The sequence below is a fragment of the Barbatula barbatula genome, assembly GCF_947034865.1.
Source record: "Barbatula barbatula genome assembly, chromosome: 25".
Taxonomy (NCBI): domain Eukaryota; kingdom Metazoa; phylum Chordata; class Actinopteri; order Cypriniformes; family Nemacheilidae; genus Barbatula; species Barbatula barbatula.
In genome coordinates this window covers 3132261-3147932 of record NC_136788.1, presented here as the reverse complement: position 1 = coordinate 3147932, position 15672 = coordinate 3132261, and the positions used below count along the sequence as shown (strand labels likewise).

The 15672-nt window shown below is 36.6% G+C and overlaps 1 protein-coding gene across 1 annotated transcript; it reads right to left on the bottom strand.

Moving 5' to 3' along the window:
* Nucleotides 1–484: 484 nt before the first annotated feature.
* chst6 (carbohydrate sulfotransferase 6) lies at nt 485–15155 on the bottom strand. The gene is made up of 2 exons (XM_079449740.1): nt 15047–15155; nt 485–4435 (listed from the first exon to the last, which is right to left on the bottom strand). Exon 2 carries the CDS (start codon nt 4415–4417, stop codon nt 3224–3226), a length of 1194 nt encoding a protein of 397 aa, XP_079305866.1. The 5' UTR covers nt 4418–4435; nt 15047–15155; the 3' UTR covers nt 485–3223.
* Between the last annotated feature and the right edge of the window lie 517 nt (nt 15156–15672).

The following is a 15672-nucleotide window of genomic DNA, read 5'->3' as shown; positions in this document are numbered from 1 at the left end:
CTACCACATCTTTGCCTTAAAATGCCCACATACGGTTTGGGAACTTTGGCCCACATTTGCTATTTTACATGTCGGCCACATATGGCTCACATCCATTTTGTTCGGGCCAGAATGGCACCATAATTCCCTAAAGTGGCTATCTGGTCTAGGGAATTCTCAATGGATAATGCATACTGACAAAATGCACTGTAAGATCTTTGAAAAAATACATCTACTAATGTTTTAACAGCTACTGTCGCCAATGTACATTTTACAAAAAAATTTACTTAATAGACCTGTGAATGTAGCAATCCAATTAATTGAATATACTTTATAGGGCTGTAAATATAACATGTCCTACAGTAACACTAATGTACATCTTTTGTCAAATGTTTTCAGTGAAAAATGTGCCTGTTTCTGGGCATCTTATACACAGTGTGGCCTCTGTGTCCAGATACTTTTTTACGATACGCTAGCAAGAAAACAGACAAAATAAAGATCATGTATGTTATTAAAACAGAAGGGGTTTTAATGATCAATTTTTAAAGACAGTCTATAGTACCTATTTTGGCAAGAAACATTTAATCTGTTTTACCAAACATAATTCAAACAAGTATATTCAGAAAAATTATCTTAGACATCAAATTTCCATCCTAAACATGCACAAATAATTCAAAGATTAGAATTTTACTATTAAACCTAAATACTGATGCTTCAGGCATGCACCATACAGTAGGTATGACTTTCTATAGGTTCAGGCACTATTTTTAAAATGATTAAAGTTCTTTATATCCAACCCTGAACCAATACAGTACATCACCACATGAATGATAACATTTTCGACCACTGACAATAATAGGCAACTGGTCCATAATAACTGCTTCCACCCTCCTACTTTTACTCCTAGTTTGCAGCTAGACATGGTGCATGCCAGACAGTGAATAACAGAACAATACATTCAAGAGTCCAACTCTCAAAACATACGCCTGGCGTTTTATAGGGTCTCCTAATCCCATGGGTTCTTCATTTGGATGGCACAATTAAATCTAACATGAATCATTACCCCAAAGGCAAAAGTAATGATAAACTTAAATTTAAATCAATTTCTAAAATTTGGTTTAAAATGCTTTTCATTTAATGACTGCCTAATAGAACCCATATACATCTGATTCTGATGAGATTTTTTCCCAGTGATGCTTCCTAGACATTTACTGCATTTTTTATTGCTGTTTGATTGTAGGTCTTTCTACCTCAAGTTCTGCCTCAAAGCTTGACATGTAAGGTAATGCTGGTTGATTGGAACAGTGATCTTATTAATTGTTTTCTTTTATAAAGGATTTCTGACTAAAGCGTCTCATTCTTGGGCACTGCATTTTGTGATAAACCCCAAGTGAATTCCAAATGTCTAACAAATGTTTTTGTGCCCTTAAAGGACACTTCAGGAAGGCAATGTCACATGAAACGTATTTTCAAATAAAGAGAAAACTACATTGTTTTTCATTGCTCCTTTCAATAAATCCATTTTAGTCAAGAGCTTAAGAAAGGCATATTTTAATGAAGTCTTCACCTGCTTACAGAGTGACAATAGGGGCTTTTGCACCGCAGAAACAATTTCATAGTTCGGGGACAATTTGCTGACAACTTTTTGTTGCGTTTGCACTGCAGGAACAGGCCAGAATTTATGTTCTGTGTAACCTTTTTGGAGGAGCGCTTTAACTCCTTCTGCGAGGCAGACCCTGCGTACCTATTTACAGTATACTATGCCCTAATAAAAGTGTTTTTGTGTTAGAATAGTACTTGACTTTTGAGTGCATGATAAAAGAGATTGCTCACACTTGGACATATTAACAGGAAGCGGCTGTTGTTGCTTGGACAACATTGTGGCCAATAACTGTAACACACATCAAAATACAGCTCTTCTTTCCATTAAGGTATTTATTAATTCATTATTTTGTATGTAGTGTTAACTGTATAATTACATTTGTTAACTTAGTAAACTGTGTCTTCTCGCGGTGAGTTGTGGGTTATATCAGCCATTAGTGTGTGCATCATTCTGCACTTTCTACCGGAAATAGTAGACCATCCCAGAATCTTTGAATACTATTTTCAACATACTACGATTTGGTAAATACAAATTCTACTTACGAATACAATTAGGACGGAGAGTATGCTGATTGGAACGCAGGGTTGGTCTAAACCAGCAGGATAACCTGATCTGTGACGTAAGCACACACTGATTGGCCAAACTTTGACGTTGTTTGCGGTCACGCTTAAACCAGCTTACATCACTACATTCTAAGTTCCTTTTGCATTCTAAGTATCGGCTTAACGATCTGAAAGAAAACTTAGTTCACAAATGACAGCTTTATTCGTTCCAGAGCTTTGTTTCTGAACATATTCTGTCAGAAAGCACCTAAACATACATTTGCAATGTATCAGGCAGTGTTTTTGCTTTAAGCTTAACATTGTATAAGCTCTCATCTGAAGCCTTTGGAGATCTTGAAGGAGTTTAGATGAAAATGAATCAGTGAAAATAAAATATCTAAATTCAAAATCCAATGCCAGCCCTTTGCTTTGCTTGACAAATACCTTAGTTCATTAAAGTTAAACATCAAAGATGGTAAAAATCAATACTAAGATCTGTCATCCAGTCTAAGATACTAAATATGTTAAATAAAACAAGATGATTAAACCTAAATAGCATTTAACATTTTGGTAATATATGTTTGCACAAATATGAATTTTCAAATTTGGAACATCAAAAGAACTTAAAAAACGTTAGTCAAGTTATCTTCATTTTTTTGACTATACGCAGACATTCCTTTTTTATGCGAACACAATCTGTGGTCATTTGTTAATACAGATGTATGACGTTTGCTGCACAATATATTAGGTAAATGCAGTTCGAACGTGTTATCATGACACACACAAAATAATTTTGCTATTGTTCCCTTCACCCCACATCGCTTTAAATACTCTGACAAACAAACACCACAAGAACAAAAATAACCTTATTATAAATAAATAAACAGAGTAGAGTATTTGACCATCATTTCTTCACAAACAGGATCAAGTAGGTACAGGTCTAGTGACCTGTTTAACAGACTAACAAATGTTTCACCAAGGACAGTAATAAGGTTGGAAAGTGCATACATGTTTGATCATTCCTTGCTGCTAGGTTATTATACAACAGTGTAAGGAGAACAAAACTGGTGCTCATTTCATTTTGATCACCTGTGCAACTCTATACTTTAGCTGTAGTGCTTTTAGAGGGCAGCCAAGTGAATTGGTAGCGTTCCCGTGGTGTCAGCAGGTCTAAATCTAGCAGTTGTTGCTCTCTCTCGCTGTCCACGGTCTTATATCCGAGCATGGACATGGCTCCTTTACACACATCTTGGATGCGCTTTACTTTTTCATATGCTAAGGTGCTTCGCCAAGCCAAGGAGACATCCTCCGCATTTCTCGAAGTGATTTTAAAGGCTTCCTTTTTTGTTCCCTTGCCTTTACCATGAGTGATGTGGTAGATCCATTCCTGCAATTTTTCATTTATCTCAAGCCCAGCAAACTGGAACATGGACTCTATCTCCTCTAGCGTGTTGTGTACAAGATCCTCATAACGCACCATTTTGTAGCGTCCCCGCAAGAATTCCGGCGGCTTGTGCATTGCAGTCTCATAAATGCTGACGTGACTGCGGCAAACCTCCTGCAAGACATGATACTGCTTGTCTTTCGCAGAGATGTTGGCGTGTTCCAGCACTATGTCAGTATCTCTTTCTAGGGCTCTGGACGACTGCTCCCTGGAACGGAAGACTGCACGCGGGTCACGAACCAGATGGATGATCCGCAGATCCAGTTCCGGGTCCCGCAGAAGCGGATAAAGAGAATCCAACTCAAAGAAGCGCACCTCCTTCAACACCACATGGCTGTAAGTCCGACACGCCGCCTCTGCGAGCGTCAAACCCTGCATGTCACATCGCTTCTTGCATTCTGGCTCATTGCTAATTTCACCGCGAGGGGTAATTGGACATGCGGGCAGAGAGCAGAGTGCTCGGCTGTGGCTCCACATAAAGAGGTGTGAGACATTTCTCTGTTGAGGGACATAAGAATCCATTACCGACAGGTCGCACTGGAAGACACTGCGCATGGTGTCACGCACCGCCATTCGCAAGCTACGTGCACCAGCTTTCTTTATAGCGGTCCACACATGCCAGCCCGGCTCCATTAAATAAAAGACATCTGGATGCTGACTGAACGCCTGGCCCAGGAAGGAGGAGCCGGATCTCCAAGATGACAAAAGGAGCACATGCACCTTGTGTCCTGACAGGCTTGTGTTATCAGAGGGTGGGCGGTGGTACCACCCGAAGAGAAGAACCACAGCAACAGCTTGAAAAAGAAGAATGCTCAAGAAAGAAGGCTTTGGCACTCTGAGGCGCATCATCCCGTGGAAATTATGTACCTGACAGAGACATGAAAGCACAAAAAAAGAAGTATGGATCATTTACAAATTAAAGAGATCTTTCCTGTAGCTCAGTAGTTAGAGCATGGCACTAGCAATTGCCAAGGTCATGGGTTCGATTGCACATACTTAGAAAACAAATGTATAGTATAATGCAATGCAAGTCTCTTTGGCTAAAAGCGTCTGCCAAATGAGTAAATGTAAAATGTAAAGAGATTCACCCAAAAATGAAACTTCTGTCATCTATATTGATCTTCATTCATTTTGAAGGTGAACTTCTCCTTTAAATTGCACAATTTTAATGATAATATTGCTGACACCTGTAAAAATTGTAATGAGGCAAGAGAAACATTTTCCCACTGTATAAGGAAACGTGAGAACATATTTATTAAATTTTAACGCCATATCAGCACTAGTTGTCTAGCATCATTTAAGCCAGGACATTCCAACAGAATATTTTTCTCAGTCAATGGAATTTTACAAAACTCACATATTGCTGGTTCTCCACCTTTTAACAAATGTTATATTAGCCTATAACAAAGATAATTTCATGTCAAATAAAAAAAGAGAGTGAAATCCTTTTGGTATGGTATTGTGGTTATGATTGAGCAAATTCAAAGAAGCTTTTTATCCTGGGTATATATCATATCAGTCCTCCTTTACACAGCAAAGAGGTCAGTAGAAATGTGTATCTTACAAGCTAAACATATAACTGCTCTAAATTGGAAAAATAAATAATCCATATTCCAATTCTTGGCTCAAAAAAACATGTCAATTTAAAAAAAAACTTTCAATGTAAAAAACCAAATGTTTTTGAAGATGTCTGGAGATCTTCTTAACTTAGGTTACCAATATTAATATTGTACCTTAAGTAACCTACTGAGTAAGGTAGCATTACAATCTTCTACATAACCTGTAAAACACCCTTTAACTTAACTTGATTTAGGCATCCTTTTTTAGTGTACATTTTGATTTATGTTATATATTTTGATTTGTTGTATACAGTTTATTTTTTTTTATTTATTTTTGTTATTATTTTACAACTGTTATTCATTGTGTAATCTGTTGTGCTAAGCGAACCAAAACTGTACTAAATATATTAGAAACATATTTATATAATATACTTATATACTCCGATCTGTGTTTAAGTAACATGATAAAATTATATTTTATTTTGAGGGATATTGACAACATTTGCCCAAATACATATAAACATATTGTTTTTATATTCGCATTTTTGCAGAATACTGAAATGGGACAAAGTGGTCAAAATAACAAAATAAAAAATGTAAATCCTGAATGCGGCAAAGAAAACAATAACAAAATTTTTTAAACAATACAAATATTATTACAAACATTTCTACATGCATTTTAGGAACAGTCGAAAAAGACAGTATCCTTCAAGCATTTTGGCCTTCTCTCAGTCTTTCGCATTGCTGTTGGGTGTCACTCTTGAGATTAGCTGGAATGCAACTGTCACTACACTGGAACTGCCACAATACTAGGGCTGGGCCAAAATAGATTTTCCGATTAATGTTATTTAAAAATGCAGTCGATTCAATATCAGTTCTCAAAAGTCATTTATAAATAAAATTCTTTCATATTTCCGCAAGCATTGAACATACTTTAAGAGATCATTAACGTGAATCTTAGTCTTTTCCACTAGATGTCACTTCTGGTTGTTACAACAGGAGGCCGATTCGTGAATAAAAGAATACAAAACAACATTTGTTATGTCGACTGTTTGGATATATAAAGATGAACACAGTTTTATAGATGATATAAGAATGTTATATAGAATGTTCATAGATCAGAAGTGAAACAACTATGAAATTGCAACTCAAATGAATTACGATGACATTAGCGTGTGACATTACCAAGTTTAGCGTGTGACATTTTGTTTCTTTGTGGCTTTTCATTTCTTTTTATTAATTATTAATCAATCACCATTGTAATCTGATGTTAACTGTTAACCTATTTGTATCTGTATGCATGCATTGAACCGAATCGAGAGCTTGAGAATCGGATCGGAACATCTGAATCGATACCCTACCCTACAAAATACATGCAAAAATGCTAATACAAAAGGTGCGTTTCTTGATAATTTGCCTGAATTGTCTCAAATCTCTAGCATGAGTAATAACGTTGAAGATCTTGACTTTACCTTTGAAAATATTAATGCCACCTTCTCGGAAACACTAGACATAGTTGCTCCTCTGCGCTTAAAGAAGATTAAAAATGACAGACCGACACCGTGGAATAATGAACACACTCAGGCTCTAAAGAAAGCGGCACGAAAAATGGAGCGCAACTTTAAGAAAGCTAAATTAGAGGTATTTCGTTCTGCCATGAAGGATAGTATTAAAAAATACAGGAAAGCCCTAAAAACGTCTAGATCTGCCTACCTTTCATCACTAATAGAAGAAAACCAGCATAACCCTAGGTTTTTATTTGATACAGTGGCTAAATTAACCAAAAATAAATCATCAGCGAGTTCTGAGTCTGTATACCAGCATAGCAGTGATGATTTTATGAACTATTTCACAAATAAAATCCAAGATATTAGAGAAAAAATAACTATGCAACCAGAAGTGAATCCCGCTGAACAAAGAACTAACTACAGCGCCTCTAAGGAGAAATTATGTTTATTTTCTTCTATAGATCACGATGAAACTCTCTAAAATCATTAGATCATCTAAATCAACTTCATGCATGTTAGACCCTATACCTACAAATCTACTGAAAGAGTAGGGATGCTCCGATCCGATATTTGTATCGGGTATCGGCGTCGATACGTTATAAAATTCTAGATCGGGTATCGGTGCAATTTGTCACCGATACCCGATCTGACATAAAATTTGTGCTAGACGATGTAAAAGTTCATGGAGACACCGGCGCTTAAACTCTCTCGTGGGCGGCTGTGCTTTGCGCAACGTGTGACATCATACGCTAGCAACATGTGACATCATACGCTAGCAACGTGCTCTGTACGTAGTGCACGTGAACATATAGCAGCGAACAGCATGGAGCGAGCCAAAATATCTGTCATTTGGAGTTATTTTACAACAGCTACGCCAATAAGTTCCACCGCTTTCATTGTTATGGATGGGCAACCGCTATCCGTCGTTGCGAAAAATGGCTTCAGACTACTTATAAACCACCTGGAGCCGCAGTATGACACGCCGAAGCGTAAATATTTATCTGATATTTATCTCTACCTGAACTGTACCGAAAAGTCTGCAAACACATATCAGAAAAAATTAAAGATGTCAATGCGGTGAGTTTTACAACAGATATCTGGAGCTGCGACGTGTCCCCCGTGTCGCTTTTAAGTTTAACCGCACACTGGTTGGATGAGAATTTTGTGCCACAAAATGCCACGTTAAATGCAACAAACATGTGCAGTTTTACTAATCTAGGGAAGCTAGTGTTTTATTCATCTGTTTCTGTGTTGGATGTTACATTTTATTTTCACTAAACTTTAGTTTAGTTAAGTGGACTTTGCTTTAGTGACTAAAGCATTAAAACGATCTGATTCATGTTATTTTGAATATCGAAAGCAGTAAAGCTATTACTTTTTAGCTCAATTTCAGCTGCTTTATTGCGAATTGATTTTTTTATTATTTTTGCACTTTCTTAAAAATTATTAAGAGATTTTGTTTCCATTTATTTATACCCGTTTATCAAGCTAGTGAAGCTGTTGTTATATTCAGCTGCTTAGTTTGCACTTTAATTTTGAATGTCTTGTCCAAAGATAGTGAACACTTTTGTGTTATTTTTCATTTGTTTTGCTGGTTTAATAAACTATTTACTAAATTTGTGAATCATTAGTTTGTTATTTTGTTTTACGGGGTCAGGAAATTTATGTTAAGTCGAGCCTGATGTCTTGCACAGCAATGCACATAGTTTATTAAGTAATTGTGCACTTTGAAATTTTTACCTTAGTATCGGATCGGTACTCGGTATCGGCCGATACTGAATCTCAGGTATCGGAATCGGTATCGGAAGCAAAAAAGGTGGATCGGAGCATCCCTATGAAAGAGATGCTCCCAGAAATTATAGATCCTCTACTTAGCATTATTAACTCATCTCTGACATTAGGACATGTGCCTAAAGCATATAAGGTGGCTGTTATAAGGCCCCTTGTCAAAAAACCCCATCTGGACCCTGGAGAACTAGTTAACTACAGACCTATTTCGAATCTACCTTTCTTATCTAAAGTTCTGAAAAAAGTAGTCTCAACTCAATGCTCCTTCCTCCAAAGGAATGAGATTAATGAAGATTTCCAGTCTGGATTTAGAGCACATCACAGTACAGAGACTGCTCTGATTAGAGTTACAAATGATCTGCTTATGGCGTCCGACCGAGGTTGTATCTCCTTATTGGTGCTGCTAGATCTTAGTGCTGCATTCGACACCATTGACCACAGCATGCTCCTACATAAACTCGAAAATGATGTCGGTATTAAGGAAATAGCTTTGAAATGGCTTAGATCTTATTTATGCGACCGTTTTCAATATGTAGCAATAAACAATGAGGTATCACGCAAATCGCAAGTCCAGTACGGTGTACCACAGGGCTCAGTCTTAGTGCCTATGCTATTCGCATTATACATGCTACCTCTAGGAGATATAATAAAGCGACACGGAGTCAGCTTTCACTGTTATGCTGATGATACGCAACTTTATATTTCCTCGAAGCCTCATGAAACACAGCAATTCCATAGAATAGTGGAATGCATAGTCGATATAAAAAAGTGGATGAGTAGCAATTTTTTATTACTGAACTCGGACAAAACTGAAGTATTACTTATCGGACCGAAAACCTCCCTACGTAACAACCAAGAATACTGCTTAACTATTGATGGATCTTCCATAAAACCCTCATCTTCAGCTGAGAATCTTGGCTTTATATTCGATAGTACTCTGTCATTTGAGAACCAGGTCGCCAACACCTGTAAAATTTCGTTTTTCCATCTTAAAAATATATCTAAACTACGTCATATGCTGTCACCATCAGATGCAGAGAAGCTTATACATGCCTTTATGACATCAAGACTAGATTACTGTAATGCCCTATTAGGTGGTTGCCCTGCAGGCCTATTACAAAAACTCCAACTGGTCCAAAATGCGGCAGCTCGAGTTCTTACGCGTACAAAAAAGTATGAGCATATTAGCCCGGTTCTGTCAACCTTGCACTGGTTACCTATAAAGCATTGCATAAACTTTAAAATCTTGCTTATTACCTATAAAGCCTTGCATGGTTTAGCTCCTCACTACTTGAGAGAACTTCTAACGTATTATAGTCAATCACGTGCACTACGCTCTCAGGTCAGTTGGTAATACCTAGAATTTCAAAATCAAGTGCAGGCGGCAGATCCTTTTCCTATCTAGCGCCTAAACTTTGGAACAATCTTCCCTGCACTGTCCGGGAGGCAGACACACTCTGTCAGTTTAAATCTAGACTAAAGACGCATCTTTTTAATCTTCCATACACTACACTATCATAATATATATATATTTCAAAGATCTAGGCTGCACTAGTTAGATCAACCGGAACCAGGAACACTTCCAATAACAACTGATGCATTTGTTGCATCAAAGATTGCAGAACAGTACTCTACTCTCAGCCAGTCTTGTCTAATTGTTCCAAGGTTACTAGAGCGGGCAGGATGCAGTCCAAGGTTACCGGAGCGGGCAGGGCGCAATCCATTCCCAGACCTGACAAATGCTGGACAAAGGACGTGGCGACTCTAATAATCTAATAGCAACTGAAGTTTTGTAATGATAATTTTAAATCTATCTTTTTTCATTTTGCCTTGTTGTGCAGCACTGTCGAGCTTGTGCAGAGGCAGCAGTTTTTGCCAGAGGGGAACTGGAATCCCCTGGTTAGGCCTGGTTTTTTCTCCTTTTGGGTTCCTCGCCACCATTTGCATACTGCTAGAATTTGATAGTCTTATTTAATTAACACTGCATATAGGAATTTATTGTGTGTCTGATATTTGACCTATGTTTTGACTTCCATAACCTTTTATGTTTTACTTATAGTCAATGTTTTTATGTACAGCTGCTTTGTAACAATGAAAATTGTAAAAAGCTCTATATAAATAAAGCTGACTTGACTTGACTTAACTGATTAAAGGAAAACTTTTATCCAGAGTTGTTTATTTGTACAGGGGAATGTAAAAATGTAAATAATGTAAATTTGTAATTAGATAATCAAAATGGGTTCCTTTCAATAGTCCTAATGTGTGACAACTGACTATGTTGAAAGTTTGTAAATTCATTGCTAATATGAGGTCAGAAATACCACAAACACTAGTTATTTTAATCAGCATACACGTTTTAAGTAGGCTACTGGTTCCCCAAAGTAGGATAAATAGGAAAAGTAGGATTAACAACAAAGCTAGGGGATGTTTTATGTTAACAAGTCAAACACAATAAAACAATGGTATGTTGAACTTGTTAAATGTAAATGAAAAAGATAAATATCTGCGTCAAGGTTGATTGGATTCAAGTTACTCATTCACTGAAGGTAGGTGGCTAGGTAAGGGTTAGGTAAGAGGATGGGTGGAGTGAAATCAGGAAGGGTGTCATGAGGATTCTCTTTGGTTTATAGACCCCGACGTGCGGCAGTGTACGGTTAAAACAACCCGAAAAATCTGCCACACTGCATGACATTTTTGCCATAATATAAAAAATTTTACTGCCAGTCACAAGTGAATTAGTAAATTATGGGAGAAGTTTCATATTTGGGTGGATGGTAATCATAAAACAATGACTCCACCTATTGATAGATCATATAAAAATGAGAGAGCATATTGTCTTTTCTATTGTGTTTTATATACCTTGATGCATTAGTTTACCCAAAGACAATATTGCTTTTAATTAACTCACCCCAGTCCATCCAAGATGTGGGTGGCAAGATATTTATGAACATTTGTTTGAAGTAATAAAACTCAAATCAATGAGGTAAAAAACACTAATATTTTCAGCACAAAAGTGATTCTGAACTGTTGGTTGTTAACATTATTCCAAAATATCTCTCTTTGTGTTCAACCAAACATGGAAATGAAAACAAGTCTGGAACAACTAGAGGGTGGGTCATTCAAGACAGAATTTTCCTTTTTGGGTGTAGTCACCCTTTAAATGTCTTAAAGGCAGTAGTTTAGATGCAACAATTTGACATCACAGCTTTTGATGCATAAAATTGGCGGCCTCAGAGTAAGAATATTATTTCAAAGTTTATGAATCTGTGACAGTTTCACAGTTTCTTTATTTCACAATTATAAAGGCAATGCCATTGTCCTTTTAACGGCTGATATTACGCACAACTCACCACAAGAGGGCGGAGTTTAGTGACGCTCCACTGCATTAATAAAGTTAAATAAACGATGCTTGGCTAAATTAATAAATGTGAGTATACAGTAAATATTATATATGAAATAATGAATAAATAAATACTTAAATACAAGGAAGAGATGCATGTTGATGTTCGTGACAGGATCGGCGTGTCGTCTAGGCAACAACGGACACTTCCGTTTCGCGTTACTATGTCCCAGTGCGTGCATACGGTTTTACTACGCATTCAAATGTATATACTTTTCCATTACAAAAATATATATACTTTAAGGGCATAGTATGCGTATGCGAATTGGGACGCAGAAAGCCAGTATTTTGGTCAGCGTATTACCACGTACGGTTTCCGTAACTCGTCAAACGCTAACTTACTGTTTGTTTGCAAAAATCCGAAATGGTGATGATTGGCACGGAGTAAACATCGACATGGTTTGCCGTATCAGAAGGAGCTTTGTTAAAAAGTATGTTTAAACACGCAAGGAATTTGACTTGGCAACAGGAGCTTCCAGTGCATGAGTACACGCATAGTACATATGGAGGACTAAAAATGACAGAAGGAAAAAAAACAAATAAATAAATAAAAGTAGAAATAAATCAATAAATGCATAAATAATAGTGAAAATAAATACATTTTGGTAATATAAATGGCTATTTCTGTATTTTTGCATGTATTTATTTATTTATGCATTTCTATATGTATTTATACATTTATGTATATATTTATGTATTTATGCATTTATTTATTTATACATTTTTTATTTATGCATTTATTTATTTATACATTTTTTATTTATACATTTTTTATTTATACATTTTTTATTTATACATTTTTTATTTATACATTTATTTATTTCTGTATTTCCACATTTCTACATTTATTTATTTCTGTATTTCCACATTTCTACATTTATTTATTTCTGTATTTCCACATTTCTACATTTATTTTTCCCTGCGCCTGTATGCTAATTGCGTGGGGGGTGCCAACATCAGTCTGAAGAAGGATTGGTTAGAGCGATGTGATCGAATCTTGATTTCGCTGCCCTGTTTCGCTGGTACAAGCAAGCCTACTCGGTAATGCTGCTTGAGTATGTAGCCTGAATGGAGACTTTTGTTCAAGCAATTGCCAACGATTTGAGATCATTAGCGCAGGATTGTGAGAACAATGCCAAAAACCAATGAAACACAGGCAAAAACAGTAGACATAGACGAGTGTATTGTGCAAAGCAAACAACACATTTTTGGCACAAATGGAACCCCGTAGCTTCCTCTGTCTCAGAGAGAATGTGAAGTTGGCGGAGGATTTCTTGAAGACTCTCTAGCACTTCGACATCCATTTCAGCACTGATCTGAACTAAATCCTCCATTACTCTGCACAAACGAAACTGGAGATAGTCATTGGACGCATTGTTCTCACAATCCTGCGCTAATGATCTTAAATCGTTAGCAATTGCTTGAACAAAAGTCTCCATCCAGGCTACATACTCAAGCAGCATTACCGAGTAGGCTTGCTTGTACCAGCGAAACAGGGCAGCGAAATCAAGATTCGATCACATCACTCTAACCAATCCTTCTTTAGACTGATGTTGGCACCCCCCACTCAATTAGCATACAGGCGCAGGGAAAAATAAATGTAGAAATGTGGAAATACAGAAATAAATAAATGTAGAAATGTGGAAATACAGAAATACATAAATGTGGAAATACAGAAATACATAAATGTAGAAATGTGGAAATACAGAAATAAAAAATGTATAAATAAAAAATGTATACATAAATAAATGCATAAATACATAAATATATAAATAAATGTATAAATACATATAGAAATGCATAAATAAATAAATAAATACATGCAAAAATACAGAAATAGCCATTTATATTACCAAAATGTATTTATTTTCACTATTATTTATGCATTTATTGATTTATTTCTACTTTTATTTATTTATTTGTTTATTTTTCCTTCTGTCATTTTTAGTCCTCCATAAGTACAAACATAGTGAGAAGAATAGCGGAGCTCAGAGCCGTGGTTGCCATTCGCTTGCGTTTCGCGAATTTAACATCCACCATTTAGTACACAAAAGTAGTATTGCGGCAACAAAAGACTTGTTATGTTCTGCAATTTTAACAAACCTATACCTGCATATGCGTTGTGTATTTATATGTTTGCAGAGCGATCTCTTTAGGTGTTGCCATGTTTCGCGTGTTTTGGGAATTTAGGCTGGTTTTGTACTGCGATTATGTTTATATGGATATAAAAGCGGACAATTGCAGTAATATATATTGTAAGATATTTTGTCAATACAAAGCATTTACATTTGTTCTATTTATACTAGGTTTTTGTTTTCCGTTGCTTTTTTTGGTCAAATCTGGCAACACGCGCAAGTAACCGCTGGCATCCAGTGAATTCTCACACCGCACGTACAGACTCAGAGTGACGTATCTGTTGCACGTTTAAATGTGGTACTGTGTAGATAACGTGGTATGTGTTGTAAAATCGGCTCAAAATATCGAACATGTTTTTAATGTCGAGTCTATACCCGAAAAACTACACGAAAAAAGTCTGCGCCGACTGCCCAAAATTAGCAGACATTCTGCAACAACTGACGACTGGAAATCTGGGCAAAAATCTGCATAGAAGTCGGGAAGTGTGTTTCAGGCTTACGGTGTGAATTTGGGTGTAGTGTGTCCTTTAAAGAAGGTGGTACACCTGTGTGTGAAGAACAGGTGGGGAATGTGCGGTGAAAAATGCGTAACATGATACCTCTATCTGCTGCTTATGAACCTGCACACATAAAAAAAAGTTTTCCTAAGAGGACCCCCAGTGACTCTGTATGAAACACTAGCGAGCAGATGACACAGAGAACATCGTGTTTGGCTTTGTACGATTCCTGAAAACCAGTTTTTGAACGCTGTGATGTCGTATAACGTTTACACTAGACGCGTCCGGCAGTATGTTCTGATATAATTCGCTAGACTTCCTACAAGCTTTCGTGATAAGTCTCTCTCAAAAAGTAAAATCAATCAAAAACGAACGTAGAAAAAGATTGACTTCTCAGGCCATCTTGATGTACGCACACTTCACGTATCGTAAACTTCGTTTAACGTTATTATCGACACACATTTGTTATGAAACTTTCCATCAAACTAACGTTCATCGTGAGGACTGAAAACAAACACGCTATTTACTGAACTCCTCAGCAAAAACAAACAATCTATTAAAACATAAGATAATGTTGTTGTGTAAGCTTACCTAGTATCAGTGCTGCTTCGTTTTGAGAGGTCGGAGTTGTATATTGTAAACCGTTCCCCGCTGGATGTTAGCAGACTCGGAGACGTGGCTATTAACAGTGATTGACAGCTATGTGGGCGGAGCTATCAGCCTTTATAACTATATTGTAAGATCATCTGCCATGGGGAAATCAAGCTCCTCCTATCTTGGCAATATATTATATAATATAATATTGTTTATATATATTTTTTAAATGTTTGCAATGAAATACTTTAAAGATGATCACCAGGAGCCAGCAAGAGCTACAAGTGGCACACTCTGTCAAAAATGGTTGAATGTACCAGAAAAAAAACACATTGCATCTGCATCCTGTCCATTGTGACAAATGTCCTGAGCTTGATTGGTGGAAGTGGACTGGTGGAAATTCAGAATATTATTTTCCTTTTATCTCTATTATCAAGATCTGTCTAAAACAAGGGAAAGTATCCCAACGGTTTTAGATTAGATTAGTAAGTGTTGTGACATTTTGTCAAAACAAAGAGAAAATCTGATTTAATGGCATTATTTTGTTAAGAACATTCTAGTAAAAAAAGTGGCAACATAGCAAGTTTAAAAACATGGCAAGTTGTGAGGCAAATTTCTCAAGA